Here is a 20,739-nt window from a genome sequence, read left to right as displayed (position 1 = left end):
GTGACAAAATAAACTAGACAGGGTTTCAGAGTTTATTTTCACATTGTAGGTACACCTGCAACCAAAAGTCCACCTATTTTTAAAATTTGACACCGCTGTTCTCGTAATAAATCATTAAAATAATAATTATAGCGAATTTTTAAATAACTTTTCAACTCGGCACGAAAATACTCTTAAATAAGTGCTCATTACGAATGTTTTAAGTGAAGTTTTACTAGATATCGTAGTTTGTGTTTTTAACAATGCCGAAGAAAAAAATTGTTTGAACACACAAACACACTTTAAACAAACCGCCTAGGGGTTTAGGATCCTATTGTGAAAACTTGTATTTTACCAATAGGAGGACTGGTGTTGAGTCACATGATTAAGTCTAGCAGAGTTATTGGTACGGACACCTTGTATTTTATCCTTATGTCTTTGTACCACGTGCTAACCTCAATATTTTGTGCAAATGCAGATTTATTTCGAAAAAAGATAGTCTTTGTGCAAAACACCCAATTTTAAATTGATCAAGTTAAATCATTTGTTCGAGTGAGGAAGCTGGTGTTTAGTGGTACATTTTTTTATTTTGTGCAAAGAAGTTTTACTGGTTAACTTTTGTGAGGTTATATTTTACAATGACGAGTTTAATGCGATTTGTGCCTAAACTACTCTCAGTCGGGTAACCAGACCATCTGTTTATTAAACTTTGTTATATTTGTAATGTTGTAGCAACCTGACCACTTCCTCGTTTATAGGCAGCGTATATGAAACTTCCGTCCGAACTATCATCCGCTGGCATTTTCCAAGACCCTCTGAACGCAAAAGAATTGTGCGTCACGGCTGGAAACAGCGAATGTCAACCCCTGCAGGTCGTAGAATACTTATGAATCGAATACTTAAAGGTAGACATGTTTATTCTCATTGATTGTAAAAAAATATAGTATAAATATCACTAATTTGAGTATTGTAAATGAGGACGGATTTGATTTTATCTTCTCATGACTTGTTTGATCCAGTCTAAGTGTTTTGCGACGTCCGTAAACACGATGTAGTGTCTGGGGTCGCACACTCCTTCTCCTTGTAGTGCTACACTGACGGAAATAATTCCTCTGATTTGCCAAACGGTGTTCCGACCACTTGTAGTCGATTTAGGAAAGACCATGCCGCCGCCAGAGTCACCATTACAAACAGTAGTACCTATAAATTCACTTTAGTGTTTGAAACAATTGATTCTTGGTAGTTACCGTTTCTGTAACCGGCACAGTAAGTTTTTTCAAATGTGAATTGCGAGAAGAAGTCGCGGTTTGAATATATGCAAGTGACAGGTGAAACTATGGGCATTTGTGTTTGCAGTAAGGTGTCCGAAATTTGTCGTTTTTCATCAAAGCCCCAACCAACTACAGTGCCTAGAAGTCTGATCTATTATGTCAACGTTACTGGCTGTTTAAAGTAATACCTAGTTTGTTAATAACACTTTCGAGCTCAACACTGCCTTCCCATAGACAGCAAGGTCGTACGTAATTAGTTATATCAGCAGGGTCCTTAAGCTTCACAACAGCGATGTCATTGAAAAAAACCGTATAGTTGTATTCAGGGTGTACGAAAATATTAGAAATTTCTTTATCTTGCGTTCCGAGTCCGAATTTTTTCAGGCTATATTTACCTACAAAAAGACATTTTCTACACGTTTTGTAAAGTTTTCACTTTTCCACACCTAAATAAACGGTAAGTCTTTGTACATCAATCGGCCGAGTTGTTTGAGGTTTAGTCACGCAATGAGCTGCGGTTATCACGTGATTTTCGGATATTAAAGTAGCTCCACATGTGTATATAAAGTGAGCACCCTGTGTGTGATAGATGGCCGCATGCCATGGCCATTGACCTAAAAAAAAAAAGGGTACTATTGTAAAATTTCGTGAGAATACATTACCTTGACTAGTATTTTGACCATAAGATATCAATGGTGTTGGTCTGGTAGCCACCGTCCCACAACCAACGTTTTTGGTAATCTGCACAGATGGTGGAGGTCTGGATGATGGTCGTATTTGACTTGGAAACTGTAGAGGGAAGTCGCCTGAAAATATCTCAGATCCGTTGCTTGATGGTGAATCCTCATCTTGAGAATTACCATGGGAAGATTCCACTCTAGAATTTACCTTTTTTTTTTAAATACACTTAATCGGATCTTTTTAAATATCAATTGGTGTTTCCTTTTAATATCAGGTATTTTCTTCTTAAAAAAAACTTCCAAACTTACATAGATCCTGGGTTAGATAAAGGAATACTAGTCGTCGAAAGTATGCTACTAGTAAGCGGTTGCCCCGTCATGACAAAGGCCTCGGTAGTCGCTTCATTCACAGGGCAGAGGGTTTTAGCATTCAACCTAAACATTGTGAGCTGTGGGGGACTCTCATTTGGATTGTACACTACAAAAAATCGAATACGAAGCGGAGTATTGGCGGCTAGTTTATAGTTGGGCTTCTTTAACACATATTGGATGTTATCAGTAGTGGCCACGTCGCCAAACCAATTCTATAAAGAAGTCTTGAGTACCTTAAAAGTACTGAAAATTTCCCTCTTACTCCAACTTGTGTGGACGGTTTGTCGAAAATCAAACGTAGCCATACTCCCGACAACTCGGAGTCGCTAATCAATGTAACAGTACCGTACCATCTGTCGCTTTCCGCACTTTGAGGTTCATACTTGAATATTTTGGGACATGGAGAAATCAACTGGGCGTTTGCGGGGACGAGAAGAAGAAAATACAATAAATATTTCGTTTCCTGAAAATGAAATCGTGAAATAATGCGTGATGGATTTTTCCAAAGTACGTTATTTTACAAGAAATCATTTCGTAATTAGGAATTCGGTGAAATGTAAACATGTTTTGTTAGGACTTGCGGTAAAGAGACGGAGGTATTGTTACGTTTTTTAATGTTTATTTTTTGCGTACGTACCATGATGAAGATAAGGAGAACGATTTCTAGCGCTACGACGGATTCACACTCGCACTGTTCTTTCTTACAGGACCCAAATTGTACAAGTACCACAACTCAAATGAAGATCAGAGGCGCACTGAAACTTAATTAGTGTCGTTATCAGCGCTTTGTGATTAGGGTCATTTATTTGTCATTTTAACAAAATATTTATGTGACGGAGGAACTGTAATGTTTTATGAAACTTGTTTACGAAAACGATGAGTTCGACGTGAGGTTATTTGGAAGTGGGATTACCGCAAGTTTTTTATGTTTTGTAGTGTGAACTATGAATTCCTCGTCTTCCTTACCGGTTTTCTTTAGAGACGTCGGTTATTATTCTTTCATTCAACAAGTAGGAACCGCTAAAAATAACACTGTCGTTAAAAGAATTCAAAGTTTTTTTTTTCAAAACTAAATTCAAAAAATTAAATAATAAATCGCAAATGTTTGTCGTTGTTATGCCGCTCTGTCACTAGTTTGATAATCCATCATAATTTTATTTTAACAAATTTCGTTCAACTTCTGTAAAATGTTTGCACTAAACATTAATCAATTTTACTTATTTATCTCCTTCAAAAAATTGGTGACGTTATTTCACAATGTTAGTAAGCGGATAAATCTCACTTAGAATGTGTAAAATGACAAGCTCCCTTATTTTATTTTTAACTTTACGTACTTTAATGAACGCTTCAGAATTTGCGATTTTTAGGTCGACAACAAACAACAGCCAACAAAATAAAACGCCTAATTCCACTTGGACTTAAAAAATGTATTTAATTAAAGTACATATATCACAATATGAGCATTACGTAAGTAAGCATAATTTTCATTCGTTCATAACTTGTTTGATCCAGTCTACATGCTTTGCCACGTCAGTAAAAACGATGTAGTGCTTCGGGTCGCACACCCCTTGCCCTTGCAACGCAACTCCGACAGAAACAATCCCTCTAATCTGCCACACGGTGTTCTGCCCGTTCGTTCCGCTCCTCGGAAAGACCATGCCACCACCAGAGTCACCGTTGCATACAGTTGTCCCTGAATCGTCTGTTATTGTTGCTTTGATATAAATTGATAACTATAAGATAATACCGTTTCTGAAGCCGGCGCAGTACGTTTTCTCGAAAGTAAACTGCGAGAAGAATTCCCGGTTTGAGTAGATGCAGTTGACGGTAGAAACGACAGGCATTTGTGCCTGCATGAGCGTATCAGAGATTTGCCGTTTTTCGTCAAAACCCCAGCCCACCACGGTCCCTGGAAGTACGCAACGTTAGTACAAGTAGCGTTGGGGCGCAAGCACCAACGGACCTAATTTGTTGAGGACGTACTCCAAATCCACGGCACCTTCCCACAGACAACAAGGTCGGACATAGTTTGTAATGTCAGCAGAGTTTTTAAGCTTTAAAACTGCAATATCATTAAAGTAAACACTATAATTGTACTGAGGGTGTATGAAAATGTCAGATACTTCTCTGTCTTGTGTGCCGGTGCCGAATTTTTTCAGACTGTGTTTGCCTAAAAAGAGAAAGTTTTAGAATCTCTGTTATCACCACGTTTGGTGATAGTGTCATCTCTTCCACGTTTAAATCGTGAAAGGAGTCTTATTCGTACCCAGATAGACAGTGAGTCTTCTCGTATCGATTGGTCTATTGGTTTGGGGTTTTGCCACGCAGTGTGCGGCCGTCAGGATGTGATTCTCCGATATTAAGGTAGCCCCACAAGTATACGTCAACTGAGCTCCTTGGGTGTGGTATAGAGCCGCATGCCATGGCCATTGCCCTGCCAAAAATTTACTATTGTTTTTCCACTAGTATTTTGCAGCACACTGTACCTTGTGTCGTGTTCTGGCCGTACGATATAAGGGGACTAGCTTTCATGCCGACCGTACCACAAGCAACGTTTCGTTTGCTTACTGAAGAAGGTCTGGATGGAGGCCGAGAATGAGTGGGTCGATGGATGGCGAAATCACCTGGGAAGAAGTCAGAGTCGTCTGAAGGTTCTTCTTTCTCGAAAGATAAGCCATTGGAATGCGTACCTGAATCTGAAGGTTCCCTGGAATTTCACGCGAGTTAGAAGAAAACAGATGAAGAGCTGGGGGGTTTGTAAAAATGATGGGTATAGAGTACCTTTGATTATTGGTGATGGTATTGGATTGGCTACTACTTGGGCGTCTACAATTATTATTTATATTTATTATGAATGTGAGGTAGTTGGAGGCTTTGGGGTTTTTACCTGCTTGTGGTGTAGATCTCGTGACTACTGGACCTGGAATGAAAAACAGACATGATTAAGTTGGACAACTTATGGATTTTAAGTAATTTTTTCGTTTGATAGATGTATATCTATAAATATATAAATCTATTTGTATGTTCGTAACAGGCATCTTCTGGATTTTAGGGATAAATATCGTTGATGATATGACAGCAATCTTTGATCCAATATTAAAGGTAGGTATTATCTTTTCTTTTGAAAGCTCTTTTTGCTTAAATCTCGACGTTTTCGGTAAAATCTACTAATTCAATTGTTCAGGTTTTTAAAATGTTAAAATTCCCTGTAAATTCGATAAAGTGCACAAATTGAAAAGAAAAATTTCACGGTTTATTCTATAACAATAGAAAGAATTTAAAAAATCGAAAAATTCAAAATTTTAATAATCTGGAAAATGGATAAATCGGAGAACTGAAGAATCGAAAAACTGTAAAAACGAATTCCAAAAGTGAAATGACGAAAAAACAAAAAACTGAAACATCGAGAAAATAAATATCAAAAGATGGAGAAATCGAAAACTCGAGAAGTCGAAAAACGGAAAAGTCGAAAAATCCAAGAATTGAGAAATTAAAATAGCCCAAAATCGGAAAGTTAAAAATTCGAAAAATTAAGAAATCGAAATATCGAAGAACTGAAAAGTGAGAAACCGAAAAATATAAAATTTTAAATATTGAAAAATCAAAACATGGAAAAATTGAAAAACCAAAAAGTCGATTAATCGAGGAAATCCAAAATCGAAAAAGTGGAAAAAATGAAGAATCCATGAATCGTAAAATCGTAAAACTGAAACATCGGGAAATTGAGAAATTGAAAAATAAAAAAAACGAGAAGTTGAAAATTTGAAGATCGAGAAATTAAAGAATCCAAAAATTGAAAAATCTCAACACTGAAAGATCGAAAAAGTGAAGAGTCCAAAAAAAATCCTAACACTGAAACATTGAAAAATTGAAAAATCGAGAAATCGGAAACCAGAAAAATGGGAAAATTAAAAACTGAAAAATCGGGAGATCGAGAAGTTGGGAAATCGGACAGCCGAAAAACCAAAAAATCAATTAATCGAGAAATTGAAAAATCGAAAAAACGAAAAAATCGAGAAATCAAAAATTTGAACAACGAGAATTAAAGATTCGAAAAATTGAAAAATTTAACACTGAAATATTGAAAAGTTGAATAATCGAAAAATTGAAATTCGAGAAATCGAAAAATTGAAAATCGGGAAATTGAAAAATCGAGGAAAAACTGAAGAATCGAAAAATTAAAAAATTCCAAAACTGAAACATTGAAAAATTGATAAATCGGAAAGTCGAAAAATTTAAAATTTAGAAACGTCGAAAATTGAAAAATTGATAAATCGAAAAATTGAAGAATTGATAAACTGGAAAATCATAAAACTGAAACATCAGGAAATTGAGAAATCGAAAAATTTGAACATCGAGAAATTAAAGGATCGAAAAATTGAAAACTTTCAACACTGAAATATCGAAAAAGTGGATAATCCAAAAATTGAAAAATCCTAAAACTGAAACATCGAAATGTGAATTCTGGCACATTATTAATTGTCGCCACTGCATCTGCCCTCAGCTCAACAACTAATTCAACCACTAAATTTTATTTTTCGAAATGAATCTTAAAAAAAATGACGATTTTGATAAAACGACAGTTAAATGTTACCTCACAAATTCACGAACGCATGTTCAATTTCCAATTTGCCCGTTTCATACTCTCCTTCCATTTATTGAACACCAAAAAAAATCACAGCCAACAGAAAAACAAAAAAAATATATATTGACTGATACTTCAGTGTCGCCAGTCTTTTCAGTAATTTTTAATGCACTTTACTAGTAATCGTAGCGTGGATCTAATCGTTTGTCATTTTGTTGTTTAAATTCTTTTTTATTTTTTCATTTTTACTTTCTTCCAAATACTTTTCGCTCAATTTTCTGTTGTTCATTTTTAAAATGTTAATTCGTATATAAACAAATCAAAATGAATTCCACTATTTGCCTAACATTTAAATATTATTTAGGAACTTTACATTACCGTACAAATTCTTACAAGCCTTCCCTATAAGCTTACTTTAATTTGTTAGCACTTACTCTTGACTGTTGTAACTATCCGGCCTTTCCTGCGACGATCCTCTATGGTTCCCGTTCCCGTAGTTATTGTTGCTAGGTCTTTGCTGCGTCGAAGTCCCCACATTCGCGGGCCTTTGCTGTGTCGAAGTCCCCACATTCGAGGGCCTTTGCTGCGTTGAAGTCCCCACATTCGCGGGCCTTTGTTGAGTCGAAGTCCCACCATTCGTGGGCCTTTGTTGGGTCGAAGTTCCCACATTCGTGGGCCTTTGCTGGGTCGAAGTCCCCACATTCGTGGGCCTTTGCTGGGTCGAAGTCCCCACATTGGTGGGTCTCTCGTGCGAAGAAGTCCCATAACTACTCGGTCTCTCCTGCATCGAACTTCCATAATTCGAGGAGCTTACCGGCTCCCTGTTGTTCAAAAACGCGCCTTCGTCGCTGGGTCTTCCCGCGGGTGTATTGCTGGGTCGAGTAACCTTACTACCACCATTGGGTCTGATCTGACTGATGTGCAACTGAGGAGTAGTGGTTGCCACTTCCTCTCTGCCCGACGTGCAGATAGTTTTACCATTTAGTCTAATCGTGTTAACACTAGGGATGGTAGCGGCGAGGTTGTACTTGACGAAGAACCTCACCGATACAGGAGGTCCGGCCTCCAGTTTATATCTGGGATTTTTTATCGTGAATTCTTGGTTGTCGCTGGAGACGGTTTCACCGAACCAGTTCTGAAAAAATGGGCAAGTTTATATTGTAGCTGTAGTGTTCAGAGCTTGCTGCGACGGTACCCCTAGTAGTTCTGCTGGTCGATCGAGGATCACTTTTAACCAGACGCCGTCTAGATCTTCAAGGGTTTGAAGAGATATAACTCCGTACCAACGATCTTCTTCTTGGACGCGAGGTTCGTAGGAGAAGATTTGTGGACATGGTGATGGGTTTTGGCTTTGTGCTAGCTGGGCGGTGAGGGCGAAAAGAGAGATCAGTATTAGCATTGCGGTGCTGGAAAAGAGAGCTGGAAGTTAGTGTCCTTGAAATAAATTACAGATTTGCAGAATTTTCGTACTCTTGTGACCCTCACACTATTTGTTATATTTTATTTAGAAGAGAAAATTATCTTCCGACGCTATGGAAATTATGTAAATTTCCGTCAACAGGCAGACGATATAAGTAAGAATTTGGAATACTTTTCGATCATACTAACTTATTCGACGTTTTTCTATTAATAAATAAAAAATATCCATCATATTAACAGTGGGCATTTGCCGAGTACAAAGAAGAGATTAGTACGCACTGACACCAAAACCAAGAACAACACTAAATTATCTGGAACTTGTTTCACTCTGTGGATGCATTTCACCAAGTATGCTCAGAATCAACCACTGACCTTCAAAGTCCAAAAATACAATTTTTCTCAAAACTTCGTTTTTCCTTCAAAACAACATATGAACACACGTTTCAAGAATTCACAGTTAAGGATGTACCATCGCTCGAATTTAATTAACATCTGTTTGTTTAATTCAAATCAAAACAAGTTTATAAAAATAAAAAATAGCGGTAAAAAATAACGTACGTAAAAACAAATCAGTGGAATCCGTGCTCACGCAAACATTTCTTGCCACTCATTCAGTTTCCGGTTCCAACTAATTATTGTGTCGCTTATTACTTCATAATTATAACGAGGATGGTGGAATAATTTGAGAACCTCTCGACAATGTCTGCGACGTCAGAGTGGATAACTCCGTTGACCTTATCTAAATGTTGTCAAAAAAATTGTCTCTAGTTTTCGGAATCCGTCATATTCAACAGAAAAACATTCTTGGAATCGCGAAAAGTGGAATTTTTAGTTGTACAAGTTATCTTTAGTCGAATTCAACGACAAAGTCATGGCACAAAGCTTATTAGCAATTATAATTATTTTAATGAGTTGGAATGAACAATGTCCATCAGACTAATGGTGTTTTCCCGTCCTTTGACAAGGTAAAGAGTTTTTTACCTACCTGGAGCGTCTTCTGTGGTGTTGACGGTTCAAATCTTTGGGGTTCGTTCCTCTTCGATGTGGAGTTCTTCACGATGTACAACACTTTTTGCAAGTCTCGATGCTAAATCGTTCGCTACTGAGCCCACAAGATTAAACTGATTCTTACAAACCTGTTTACAAACATGAGCATTTATTTATTATATGGTAGGAATTTCCGATTCAAAAACTTGACCTAGAGGTTAGCGCCAAATTTTAAAATGACTTTCAAGAGTTTTCTTCTTACGACATGAGGTGTGACTTTCAGCTGCTAAGAAAAAAATTGGTCGAAGGTTATTTCGATCTCGATTTCTCGCCTTTGAGGTACAGTTGAACAAATTCCACTTCTTTGAAAAATTATAAAATTTGATTTTGAGAACTTATTTATGATAATCTCTATAAATTGAAACAAAAATAGACAATACTAGTGACAGTGTAAAAAAGTAAATTGTAGTCTATAAATGAGCCTTAAGGGTGGCGTCTGGTTCGGTTTCGCCCAATACTAAATACATTGAAAACATCGTCGTAGTTTCCGGAATTGCATTTTTAAAATACTGAAATCTCCAACCAAGTCAGAATCTAAGTAAACCTGCATTCTGCTACCGCATCACAGCTCGTTTAATGCCGATTTCTCGTTTCGATAGATTTTGACTTTTCGCGAGTTATTTACCTCAGTCGTGGATTTTTTAATATTATAAGTGGTATCAAAAGAAAGCTGACACTTTTCCCCAGGGGACCTCCTATCTCAGAATGCAAAAAACTTCAGCACTTCGTCAAAAAAAGCATCAATGTGCCGGTTAAAATGTGATGTAAAAGTTGTTCAACTTTATAATTTTTTTTTGTAAAAACTGCATACTGGATATGAATATAAATATGGAGGTCCCCTGGACTGAAGTTTGTTAATTCGAAATATATTTTTTTAAAGCGATATATCTCATATTTTTAAAATGCAACTCCGGAAACCGCGACGATGTTTTCAATGTATTTAGTATGGGGCTAAACCGAACCAGACGCCAGCCTTAACACTCTGAAATGTCGAACAAATTAAAAATGAAAAATCGAAAAATTGGAAAATGTGATACTTGATAAAGCAAACATTGAAAATTGATTCATTAAAAACCGGATAATCGAGAAATCGAAAAAGTGTAAAAAATAAAACTGAAAAATCAAAAAATTTATTGCAAAATTACAAAATTGAAAAATTGACTGATTTTAAATCGATACATTATTTAACTGTAAAACTAAAAAATTGCAAATATAAAATTGAATAAATGATGAAATGAAAAATCAGATAATTGTAAAAGAGAAAAATTGGTCTAAAGAGTTTAGACAGTACTTCCCTCGCTGTCGGAAACTTGACGACTGCATGCCTATTGTGTTTTTTTCTCATTACATTTTTGTAGTGGGAATTTAAAAAAAAAATGCGATGACGTCATCAACATTTTTGCAAGGACACGTATATCAGTTGGGATAGATGTAGTGTAATACTAAGAATAAAATTATTATATTCTCAAATTTTCGGGAAAATGAATTGGGTCGTTTTGAATATTGATTTGTAATAATCAATAAAATAACGAAACAATTTACTCACGTATACCTACGTATCAGAGGCAACTGAAAATCGTGTATGTATAAACATTCTTAATTTAAGATGACAGGCGTAACAGCATACGTGAGAGTCAAACAGAGAAACTGTAAACAAAACGACCATCGGTTTTATTGCTTCGACTTCCGCTTATTATATAAAACATTGGGTTTTATTTTAATTCTTGACGGTGAAATTCACAATTGGTTGATTATAAACATGTCTATTTCACATTCGCGGAACCAAGTGAGCGCATAAAACAAATGCCGGTCTGTAATGTTAAAGTCGATGTAAATAAGCGTGCTACCCTTATGTTTCAACCGAGTTTTTCCTTTAACAAATTTTGTGTCTACCAAATTGGGTTGGTTGGGGTGTAATACTAATAATAAGTGTTGCCTTTAATTTAATCAATAAAATAAATTGACTTCATTAATTTTTTTGAACCACCTCTTAAGAAAATCTAAAAAATATGAATGGAATGATAAATCACAAGTACAAACTCATCATATTTTTTGCATTTTACATAGGATTTATTCAACAAAATTTAAGGGTGACGTCATCAATTTTTTTAGGAGGGATGAACAAATACATTTTGAACCAAAGTTTACCATGCTTATAATAACTTTAAAATATTCCCAAGATTTCAAAGCATTCGGTTTTGTAATTCCTGATTAAATCGATAAAATAAATTCACGCCTTCATTAATTTTTTTGAGTCACCCTGCATATGCAAATCCAAAAATATGAATGGAATGATAAATCACAAGTACAGACTCATCATATTTTGTACATTTTAGATACGATTTATTCGGAAAACTTTTGAGCTGACGTCATCAGTTTTTTGTAGAAGATAACCAAATATATTTTGACTAAAAATTTATTATGCTCTTTATAACCTTAAAACATCTGCAAGATTTCAAAGCATTCGGTTTTGTAGTTCCTGATTAAATCAATAAAATAAATTTACGCATTCATTAATTTTTTTGAGTCACTCTGTATATGCAAATCCAAAAAATATGAATGGAGTGATAAATGACAAGTACAGGCTCATCATATTTTGTACATTTTAGATATGATTTATTCGGCAAACTTTCGAGCTGACGTCATCAAGTTTTTGGAGGGGATAAGCAAATATATTTTGACTAAACATTTATTATGCTCTTTATGACCTTAAAACATCTGCAAGATTTCAGAGCATTCGGTTTTGTAGTTCCTGATTAAATCAATAAAATATATTTACGCATTCATTAATTTTTTTGAGTCACCCTGTATATGCAAATCCAAAAAATATGAATGGAGTGATAGATCACAAGTACAGACTCATCATATTTTGTACATTTTAGATATGATTTATTCCACAAACTTTTGAGCTGACGTCATCAAGTTTTTGGAGGGGATAAGCAAATATTTTTTGACTAAAGATTTATGATGCTCTTTATAGCCTTAAAACATCTGCAACATTTCAAAGCATTCTGGTTAGCAGATTAAAAATTAAATTTCAAAATGTTGTTTTATAATTTTGATTTTTTTTCCAAAAATCTGGATGTTTCGGGTGAAAAGTCGATTCAGAGTTGTAAACTACATGTGTAGGACTATGTTATTTTATACAATTGAAAACCCATTTACTATGTACAATTTTGAAGTGACGTCATCGCTTTAGTGGTGGGGATGATTCGACAAATTTTGGTTAGCGTTTTACCATCTACATGATATTCTTAATATAAGTACAAAATTTCACAACAATCGGTCGAGTACTTTCGGAGATTATCTGTCTAATAAAAATCCGGGACAACAGACGGACAGACGGACAGACGGACAGACGGACGGACAGACGGACAGACGGACGGACAGACGGACAGACGGACGGACAGACGGACAGACAGACGGAAATGGGAGACCTATTTCTTCGTCTTCTAGGGGTCATGAAAGATCGAGAAAACGTAAAAGTAGAGAGTCGGCCGACGGACTCGATTACAATACTTCCTTTGCTTACGCTCGGGAAGTAAAAATTAAAAACTGAGAAATTATGAAATTGAAAATTTAGAAACTTGAAACATTGAAAATCGAGATTTTGAAAAATTAAAAATCAAAAAATTGGAAAATAAAAAACAACGAAATTCGAATAATTGAAAAATCAAAAACTGATCATGTAATTGAAAAAACGGAAAATTACAAAATTGGAAATTGGGAAATTGATTAGTAAAAACCGTATAATGGAGACATCCAAAAATTCTAAAAATGTAAAATTGAAAAATCAAAAAGTGTAAAATCGAAACATTGTATAGGTACCTTTAAAAACAAAAAATTGTAAAATAATTAAACTAGGAAATGAAATTTTGAAATTTTGAACAATTAAAAATCAAAAAATTGAAAAATTGCAAAATTACAAAATTGAAAAATTGGATAATTGTAAAATCGAAAAATTGTAAAAATATAAAACTGAAAAGTTAAAAAAATGCAAAATTATCAAACTGAAATATCGCATAATTTTTGAATTGAAAAATGGAAAATCAGACAACTGTAAAATAGAAAAATTACAAAATTATGAAATACTCTATTAAAAATTAAAAAATAAGAAAATCGAAGCAATGAAATTCGAATTATGTTTCAAATGGGTTTTAGCTTTACAAAATGTTGTGATGACGTCATTAAAATTTTTACAAGGACACGTGTTTCAATTTGGATAGGTTTAGTGTAAAACTAATAACAACAGTATTGTATTCCAAAATTTTGCAGGATAATATGGAGTGAATAACGGAGTATTTTGCACATTTTCAATAGGATTTATTCGGCAAAATTTTGAGATGATGTCATCAATTTTTTAAAGGAAATAACAGATATATTTGGACTGCAAATTTACCAAGCTTACGATAACTTTAGAAGGTCTGCAAGATTTTAAAGCATTCGGTAGAGCAGTTTCTGATTTAATCAATAAAATAAATTGATTCATTTGTTAATTGTTTCATTCACCTTGTATAAGTAGTTCTAACAAATATGAATGGAATGAGTAATTTTAAATTACTAGTATAGACTCATCAACATTTTGCAACTAAAATGATTCAGACAAAATTTTCCTTCTTTTGACAAATTATAAAACTATAAGAATAATTCCTACTTATATGTTGAAATAAAAATGGGGGGATTATTGAGCCATAAAGTAATGATTTAAAATTAAAACATTTTATACAAAAATTTGCTTTTACCGTCGCAAACTAGAGTGTTAAGAAAAGTTGTCCATATTTTACAATATTAGATCAGGTGTTTAATATTTAATAGTGATAAAATTTAAAATGTACAATAGCCTTGGTAAAGGACAAAGTTGGACGTCCCAAAACGTCGACAATGTTGTAAAAAAAATATTATTTAATGTCCGATTTCCCACTATCGGTTTTTAATTTATGTAGGTAGATGAATGCGAATGAAAATAGAATTTTCTTAGAAAGTTTTCTCGTTAAACAAATTTAAAAAAAGTGAGGGGTGGGCAAGCACCGCAAAAATTTTTAGTCCGTTTTTTTTATAATCTTTTGTACCAATATTGCGTAATCAAAATTCCCTAAAACTAGTAAATTCGTATGTTGTCGCGTGTTGCTTTTGAAATGTCAATCAACCCGTTTATTTTCTAACCAATGAAAGTTGGCCAGGTGAGAAAAAAACAAACGATGTACGTGTCGTAGTTTCGTGTTTATGTTTATCGTTTGTGTTATCTCCGGTATTCCAGAATAAACGTGTGAATGAAGTTAAGTTATCAAATACAAAAATGCATTTCTGGTGTTTCTTTCTAGCCTCACTTTTCGTTCTGTTTAGCGCAACACCCACCACCCAAGCATGCAAGGGTTGCGTTTCTCTCGACGAATTAAATTTCGAGAAAATTATTTCAAGATTCGAAGTCGTGATGGTGAAGTTTGACGTGGCGTACCCCTACGGGGACAAGCACGAGGTTTTCACAAAACTGGCCGAAGAAGTCGCCAAGAACGATGACCTGATCATGGCGGAAGTGGGCGTGAAGGACTACGGCGACAAAGACAACGAGGAATTGGCAAAAGAATACGGCTTGGGCAAGGACGATTTTCCTGCTATCCGTTTGTTCGTCAAAGGCAAGGCGCCCATCGAATTCCCAAAAGACGCTGACTGGACAGTGGATAACTTGCGCAATTTGATCAAAGACAACTCTAACGTTTACGTGGGGCTTCCTGGATGTCTGGAGAAATTCGATAGATTGGCGGAGGAGTTTGTGCACTCGGGAAACAAACAGAAGAAACTGGAGGAAGCAGAACAAATCGTAAATCAAGTGAGTGAGGAGGAGAGAGGCACCGCATCACAGTACATCAAGTTCATGAAGAAGATCGTGGAAGTTGGGACGGGCTTTGTCAGCCAGGAGTTGGCACGTCTGAATAAGATTTTGAAAGATGGGAAGGTGAACGAGAAAAAGAAAATGGAGTTGGCCGGAAGAGTCAACATTTTGAGGTCTTTTTCTTTGCCCAAGGATGAATTATGAAATATTTTTTATACTTAAACATTCCGACATTGTCTTCTCGTAAAATTAACCGTAGTCAGTATAGTGTGTTTTTATAAAATTATGTTTGTTTTTGCAAATAAAGTTTTTTTGATTTTGGCGTATTTGTGTTGTATATGGAATGCACTGATTTCAGTTGTATGAAATTTTAAGTCGTTACTGACAACCGGTTTTGCAACTTGTGCTAACTGTTGCCAATTAATTTCTCTTATAAAAGTTAGGAACTGCACTTTCCATTAGAGGGCAACTTTAGATTATACAGAGTTAATGTATGTTAATGGAAATTAATTAACTATATTTGTTTACAATTTTTACTTCCCTTGTGTAAGCTAAGGAAGTATTGTAATCGAGTCCACTGCTTTCTCGTTTCCGTCTGTTTGTCAGCCGTCTGTCCACGTCGATGAAAAAATCAAAATTGTACAACACTTTACAACTTAACTTTGAAATTAATCTCAAAATTTTGCCAAATGAATCCTATCTAAAATGGGCAAAATCAGGAACGGCTTAGTTCATTTTTCAGAAAATTTGGGAATACAATACTGTTATTATTAGTTTTACACTGCACCTATCCAAATTGATAGACGTGGCTGTAAACGAAAAACTCATTTGAAATATGTGCGTAGCATGCTTCTTTAGGTTTACTATAACATTACAAACATATCTTTATTTTAACTTATATAGGTAATTCTTCAAAACCTAATTTTTCACTTTAATTATTTTACAGTTTTTCGTTTTTAAAGGTAATTCGATTTTTCAATAATCCGAATTTCATTGTTTCGATTTTCTTACTTTTTGATTTTTCAGTTGCATAATTTTGCAATTTTTCATTTTTTGTAATTTTATTATTTTACAATTGTCTGATTTTTCAATTTGAAGTTACACGATTTTTCAGTTTTGTAATTTTTTGATATTTCAGATTTATATTTTTACAATTTTTCGATTTCTAAATTGTCCAGTTTTTAATGAATCGGTTTTGGAAACCTTCGGTTCTGCAATTTTTCAATTTTTAGTAATTTCAACAACATATTCCAATTTCATTGTTTCGATTTTCCAATTTTTCGATTTTTCATTTTTCAGTTGTTCGACATTTCAATTATAAAACAGAATTTTTTCCATCTCAAAATTTTTAGATTATAAAAATATAGTGTGTTAAAGTCTCAAAATCTAATTTTATCATCTTTCAAAGAAGTGGGATTTGTTCGACTGTACTTCAAAGGCGAGGGAAGTCTTGTCGAAGAGTATGCTGTCAGTGAATAGACAGGCCGAAATAAACGAACGTGTTTAGTATCTGTTTTATTAAAAAATTGCGATTTTGTAAAATTGTAGTGTTCTATTCAAATTTAGCGCCTTGATCGTAGACCAAAGCCCGTTCATGATTGGTCAGTGCGCGTCTGTATGCTGTTGTTATATAGTGGTTTTATATATCTATCATATATAACACCGGTTGAGTGATTAGTCGCAAAAGTTTTATTAATTACACGAAAAAGAAAGTCGAGAACGATATTTTTCATTTAAAATGCCTGAATTCGTTGTAAGTATTTACACCAATGCACTGCAGATTGAAGTTCGTTTTTGCTTCTAATGAAAACATAACCTCTCTTTTCAGGAGACAAAAACTTCGGAAATTAGGGATCGTACCGTGAGTGAGAGCTCTGACACGGATTTCGATCCTCAGTTTAAGCCGATTGTCACACTACCGGAAGTAGAAGTTTCCACAAACGAGGAAAACGAAGCTGTTCTATTAAAAATGCGAGCAAAGTTGTATCGTTTTGACTCGACTAGTGAACCGTCGGAGTGGAAGGTTTGTTCGTTTTTTAAATACGAAACGTAACTAACGGCGATTTGTAGGAAAGAGGCACCGGCGAGATGAAAATCTTACAGCATAAAGAAAACAATTCCGTACGGATTGTTATGCGTCGTGACAAAACGTTCAAAGTATGCGCGAACCATTTTATAACTCCTTGGATGGTGTTAAAACCAGCCGTAGGGAGCGAAAAAGCGTTCGTTTATACCGTGGCTGCCGATTTCGCTGATGAGGAACCGAAAAGTGAATGTCTTGCAATAAAATTTGCTAGTGTTGAAAGTAAGCGTTTGATTAATGTTGGTGTATTAATTAACTGAGGAGTGTTCCAGATGCTAATTTATTTAAGAATAAGTTTGAAGAAGCTAAAGAAATTCTTCTGGAAAAATGTAGTTTGTATAACGGGGAATGTGATGAAGACAGTGAGGAATGTAAAGAGGTTGAAGAATCAAGAGAAATTACAGAAAAGTTGTCAGAGTTAGCTGTTAATAAAGAAAGTGACGAAGTCAAGGAAACATGAAGCGTCTCTGAGAATCTCAATTTTCTTCCACTTTTCACAGTTTGTATTTTTTATATTCCAGATGTTAGTTTTGTATGAGCATGACGCAGAATTATTTTAGTAATAAAAAAGAAAAACAGAACCAAATAAGCTATCATTTTATATTGAATTGTTAAACTTATAGATATATTACAAATATATTACAATTTACAATGACAGATTAATATAGAAATATTAAACTTCCATAACTTGAAATAAAATTATATACCACAAAAAGTATTTCATCAACATTCGCGTCACATACATACACTTAGGCTTTACTTAGTTTTAGAGCTGAAAGTAAAGGACCACTATAACATGAAATGAGACTTTCTAACCACATTCAACTCAAAGAACAGATGTCATTATTGTCGGTAATGAAAAAATCAAAATATAAACAATATCAGGAAAGAATATTTCTATAAAAATACAAATGGAATGTGTAGTTAGTTACATAGTAGATTAATAAATATACTCCAATAGCGCTAGATGAGACAAAACTATCAGTCAAACATTTCTTCGTTTTTATTCAATTAACTTAACGTCTGAACAAAAGAATGTTCCCCAAGTTGAGATCTTCCGCCGACACTGGAACATTCCTTCGTTCATTAAGTAAAAAAATAAACAGTAAATACAATTAGGCGATTCTTTTATATAAAACATTTGAGCAGTATAAAATTAAGTACATTTTGTAATTTGCCTATTGTTAAAACGAACAACTTTTAGCAAAAAACATTTATTTATTATTGCTATATTCCTCTTTTTTTGTTCGAGATAATTGTTTAGAATTATTATGAGACAACAGTCTTTGATACAGTTTTTAAGCTACGGACATTTTTTACATTCAATATCATTTAAAAGTAATTGAACACAATTAAATAAGTCAGTTCAACGCAAAACTGATATGTAGAAAATAGAGTATCTATATCATGTCGTTTTTGATTTACAGTAATAACGTATAATAAAATTATTGGTGTTGTCCCTTGTTTTGTGATTATCTTGTCAAATTATCCAAAATCGTTGCCACAGAACACGAATTAAGTATATATAAAAAAAATAGTACTATAAATATAAAAAAAGTTTGTACAATATAAAAAAGAATACGTAAAATTTACTAAAAAAAAATCACAACAGTATTTTTTGATTTATCAATAAATAACGTCAAGCTGCCACAATATTAACACATACGTATCGTAAAAAAAATTATATAAAATTTTCACTTAGTCTTGTACACGTTCGTTTAGACACCTTTAAAACGTCTTTTAGTCATTTCACACTAAGAACCCCTCTGAGCCATTAACCCTAATTTGCGCCCTTATATTTTGCACGCTGTTCATAATTTTCTTTTGATGGCCAACCAACGTGATGCCCAGCTCAGTTAATTCTTTCACTGTTAAGTTTACAACAGCATCCATGGTGTTAATCCCTCCGGCATGAAAATTTTCTAGGTATCTGGTCATTTTGATGGAATTCAACCATTCTTCTACTGACGTGAAGTTCGTTAAGTCGGGTGCATCAGCTGATAGGGGATTTGTCGAACTGAAAAATATATTTGGCCATACCATGAGAAACAACATACATACACAAAATACAATGTTCAGTCTGGAGCAGAGTAGGGTGCCTTGACGTATGATGTCGTTTTTGAGGGTGTGGAGTGTGGATAAGAAATGACGGCATCAATAGTCGGTTTGTCATAATATTAAATTAAAAATTTTAAAAATGTTTTCGGGTTAGAATAAATCTTAAGAGCAACGCACAAAAAAGGAGAGTTTTAGAAGAATGAGGTGCATCAAGGACTACCATATCTGTTTCTTTTTAAGTTGACATCGCTGTTAGTCGTGTCCACATTCTTAAAAACGACATAATACATCAATGCACTCTAGAGCAGAGAACGATCATTTAAATTTGGATCTAGGAACCATATTTTTATGACAATGAGTATATTTTTGATATACATATACGTGTGTAACTAGTGTTATTTAAATATTTACACTCGAATTTAAATGATCGCTTGAACTTGCTCTCAAATGTACAAGTGTTAATTCTGTGCACACTTTAAGCAAACCGTGTTAAAAATTGTTCATAAAATGCATAAAAGTAAACGTTCGTAAAACAGAAAAAAATCAAAAACATGCAATAAAAACATGAAAAGCATATTTACATGTTGTTAAAAGTGACCCAAGCGCCCCTTTTAGTGTACGTGTGTGGTGATAAATCAGTGTCTTCCTTATATGAACACATATGGTCAGAACTGCCGAAATTGGAGCCGTAAATCGTATTCAGTTCGAAAGCGTTAAAGCGTTCTTGTGACGGCCACTGATTGAAATTTAAAAGAGAACCGCAATATGGATTACTCATTTCATAATTCTGCAAAAGAATTACGTCTGGCAATCCGTAATCGCCGAAGAAACAAGAATTTTGCTCCCTTATGGGCAGTTCTGATGAACGATGTATATCTTGCCAAATATATGGATTAAATGGTGGCGGCGGAGGGCTAGAATAACAAAAATTAAAAACTAAACATAACGAAGAGATACTAGTCTTTTACAATGAAGGCGAATGTTCTGTGTTTTCAGTTATATTATTTGTCAAAATTTCAACATATCCGTCTTCGTTGGACACAGAACCCCGCCCACAGGACCAACAAAAAAGTAAGAAAAAAGAAAAGTGGCAAAAAGCACTAACATGCGCTACGCTAGATCAAAAGCTTACCGATTCTGTGCTATTTTTCTTAAGGTGTCTGGTACCCGAATTAATTTATCTAACGTTTTAACGATCGATTGGAATGTAGGCCTGTGAGTACGTTCCTTTTGCCAACAGTCCAACATGAGTTGGTAGATTGCCTCCGGACAGTCCATTGGTGCCGGCAGTCTATATCCTTTCTCTATACTCTTGATGACGTCCTGATTCGACCAATTCCAATAGGGTCTTTCACCATACGACATCACCTCCCAACACACGATACCTGAAGATGAAGATGTTTCGTCAGTTTTTG

At 34.6% G+C, this 20,739-nt stretch overlaps 5 protein-coding genes across 15 annotated transcripts in view; 2 read left to right on the top strand and 3 right to left on the bottom strand.

Moving 5' to 3' along the window:
• Window positions 1-878: 878 nt before the first annotated feature.
• Window positions 879-3,173, bottom strand: LOC135139026 (limulus clotting factor C-like). The gene is made up of 8 exons (XM_064069096.1): window positions 2,940-3,173; window positions 2,565-2,765; window positions 2,240-2,514; window positions 1,913-2,127; window positions 1,697-1,864; window positions 1,439-1,645; window positions 1,227-1,388; window positions 879-1,179 (listed from the first exon to the last, which is right to left on the bottom strand). The coding sequence occupies exons 1-8, from the start codon at window positions 2,940-2,942 to the stop codon at window positions 971-973; spliced, it is 1,440 nt and encodes a 479-aa protein (XP_063925166.1). The 5' UTR covers window positions 2,943-3,173; the 3' UTR covers window positions 879-970.
• A 535-nt stretch (window positions 3,174-3,708) lies between these two features.
• LOC135138189 (serine proteinase stubble-like) lies at window positions 3,709-9,458 on the bottom strand. 7 transcript variants are annotated; one of them, XM_064068102.1, is made up of 11 exons: window positions 9,292-9,458; window positions 8,083-8,293; window positions 7,322-8,022; window positions 5,190-5,222; window positions 5,084-5,128; window positions 4,993-5,009; window positions 4,789-4,926; window positions 4,569-4,736; window positions 4,266-4,472; window positions 4,050-4,211; window positions 3,709-4,004 (listed from the first exon to the last, which is right to left on the bottom strand). In XM_064068102.1, the coding sequence occupies exons 2-11, from the start codon at window positions 8,284-8,286 to the stop codon at window positions 3,787-3,789; spliced, it is 1,893 nt and encodes a 630-aa protein (XP_063924172.1). In that variant the 5' UTR covers window positions 8,287-8,293; window positions 9,292-9,458; the 3' UTR covers window positions 3,709-3,786. The 7 variants fall into 7 exon arrangements, with proteins under 7 accessions (XP_063924172.1, XP_063924166.1, XP_063924171.1 ...); XM_064068096.1 differs by having other exon boundaries at window positions 4,789-5,009; window positions 9,292-9,457; XM_064068101.1 differs by having other exon boundaries at window positions 3,709-3,995; window positions 4,789-5,009; window positions 9,292-9,457.
• A 5,033-nt stretch (window positions 9,459-14,491) lies between these two features.
• Window positions 14,492-15,509, top strand: LOC135137891 (protein windbeutel). Its single transcript, XM_064067660.1, has one exon. It carries the CDS (start codon window positions 14,650-14,652, stop codon window positions 15,385-15,387), a length of 738 nt encoding a protein of 245 aa, XP_063923730.1. The 5' UTR covers window positions 14,492-14,649; the 3' UTR covers window positions 15,388-15,509.
• Window positions 15,510-16,761: 1,252 nt separating this feature from the next.
• On the top strand, window positions 16,762-17,855 carry LOC135139135 (ran-specific GTPase-activating protein-like). Its single transcript, XM_064069246.1, has 4 exons — window positions 16,762-16,936; window positions 17,012-17,206; window positions 17,254-17,488; window positions 17,539-17,855. The coding sequence occupies exons 1-4, from the start codon at window positions 16,922-16,924 to the stop codon at window positions 17,724-17,726; spliced, it is 633 nt and encodes a 210-aa protein (XP_063925316.1). The 5' UTR covers window positions 16,762-16,921; the 3' UTR covers window positions 17,727-17,855.
• The window catches only part of LOC135139134 (ephrin type-B receptor 1-B), a 30,024-nt gene continuing 27,137 nt past the window's right edge, over window positions 17,853-20,739 (bottom strand). For 3 of the 5 annotated variants that reach the window (XM_064069241.1, XM_064069243.1, XM_064069242.1), the window contains 3 exons: window positions 20,457-20,709; window positions 19,906-20,238; window positions 17,853-19,283 (listed from right to left, as the gene is read on the bottom strand). In XM_064069241.1, the coding sequence (XP_063925311.1) occupies window positions 19,016-19,283; window positions 19,906-20,238; window positions 20,457-20,709 (854 nt within the window). In that variant the 3' untranslated portion in view covers window positions 17,853-19,015. The remainder of the gene's footprint in view (window positions 19,284-19,905; window positions 20,239-20,456; window positions 20,710-20,739) is intronic. The other 2 variants (XM_064069244.1, XM_064069245.1) reach the window with 1 other exon arrangement.

This window comes from Zophobas morio, unplaced genomic scaffold (assembly GCF_036711695.1).
Source record: "Zophobas morio isolate AGI-343-1 ecotype UQ-CSIRO unplaced genomic scaffold, CSIRO_AGI_Zmor_V1 ptg000030l, whole genome shotgun sequence".
Classification (NCBI taxonomy): domain Eukaryota; kingdom Metazoa; phylum Arthropoda; class Insecta; order Coleoptera; family Tenebrionidae; genus Zophobas; species Zophobas morio.
The sequence above is the reverse complement of the archived record's forward strand: the minus strand, read 5'-3'. Positions and strand labels throughout refer to the sequence as shown.

Coding starts and splice junctions, on each gene's coding strand:
- LOC135139026 (XM_064069096.1), bottom strand. Junction 2,128..2,239: donor TTATCTAACCCAGGATCTAT/GTAAGTTTGGAA, acceptor GGTAAATTCTAG/AGTGGAATCTTCCCATGGTA. Junction 1,646..1,696: donor AAGACTTACCGTTTATTTAG/GTGTGGAAAAGT, acceptor GTCTTTTTGTAG/GTAAATATAGCCTGAAAAAA.
- LOC135137891 (XM_064067660.1), top strand. CDS start 14,650: ATGCATTTCTGGTGTTTCTTTCTAGCCTCACTTTTCGTTCTGTTTAGC.
- LOC135139135 (XM_064069246.1), top strand. Junction 17,207..17,253: donor GTGAACCGTCGGAGTGGAAG/GTTTGTTCGTTT, acceptor GGCGATTTGTAG/GAAAGAGGCACCGGCGAGAT. Junction 17,489..17,538: donor AAAATTTGCTAGTGTTGAAA/GTAAGCGTTTGA, acceptor GGAGTGTTCCAG/ATGCTAATTTATTTAAGAAT.
- LOC135138189 (XM_064068096.1), bottom strand. CDS start 8,286: ATGCTAATACTGATCTCTCTTTTCGCCCTCACCGCCCAGCTAGCACAA. Junction 8,023..8,082: donor GACCAGCAGAACTACTAGGG/GTACCGTCGCAG, acceptor CCATTTTTTCAG/AACTGGTTCGGTGAAACCGT. Junction 4,473..4,568: donor AAGACTCACTGTCTATCTGG/GTACGAATAAGA, acceptor TTCTCTTTTTAG/GCAAACACAGTCTGAAAAAA.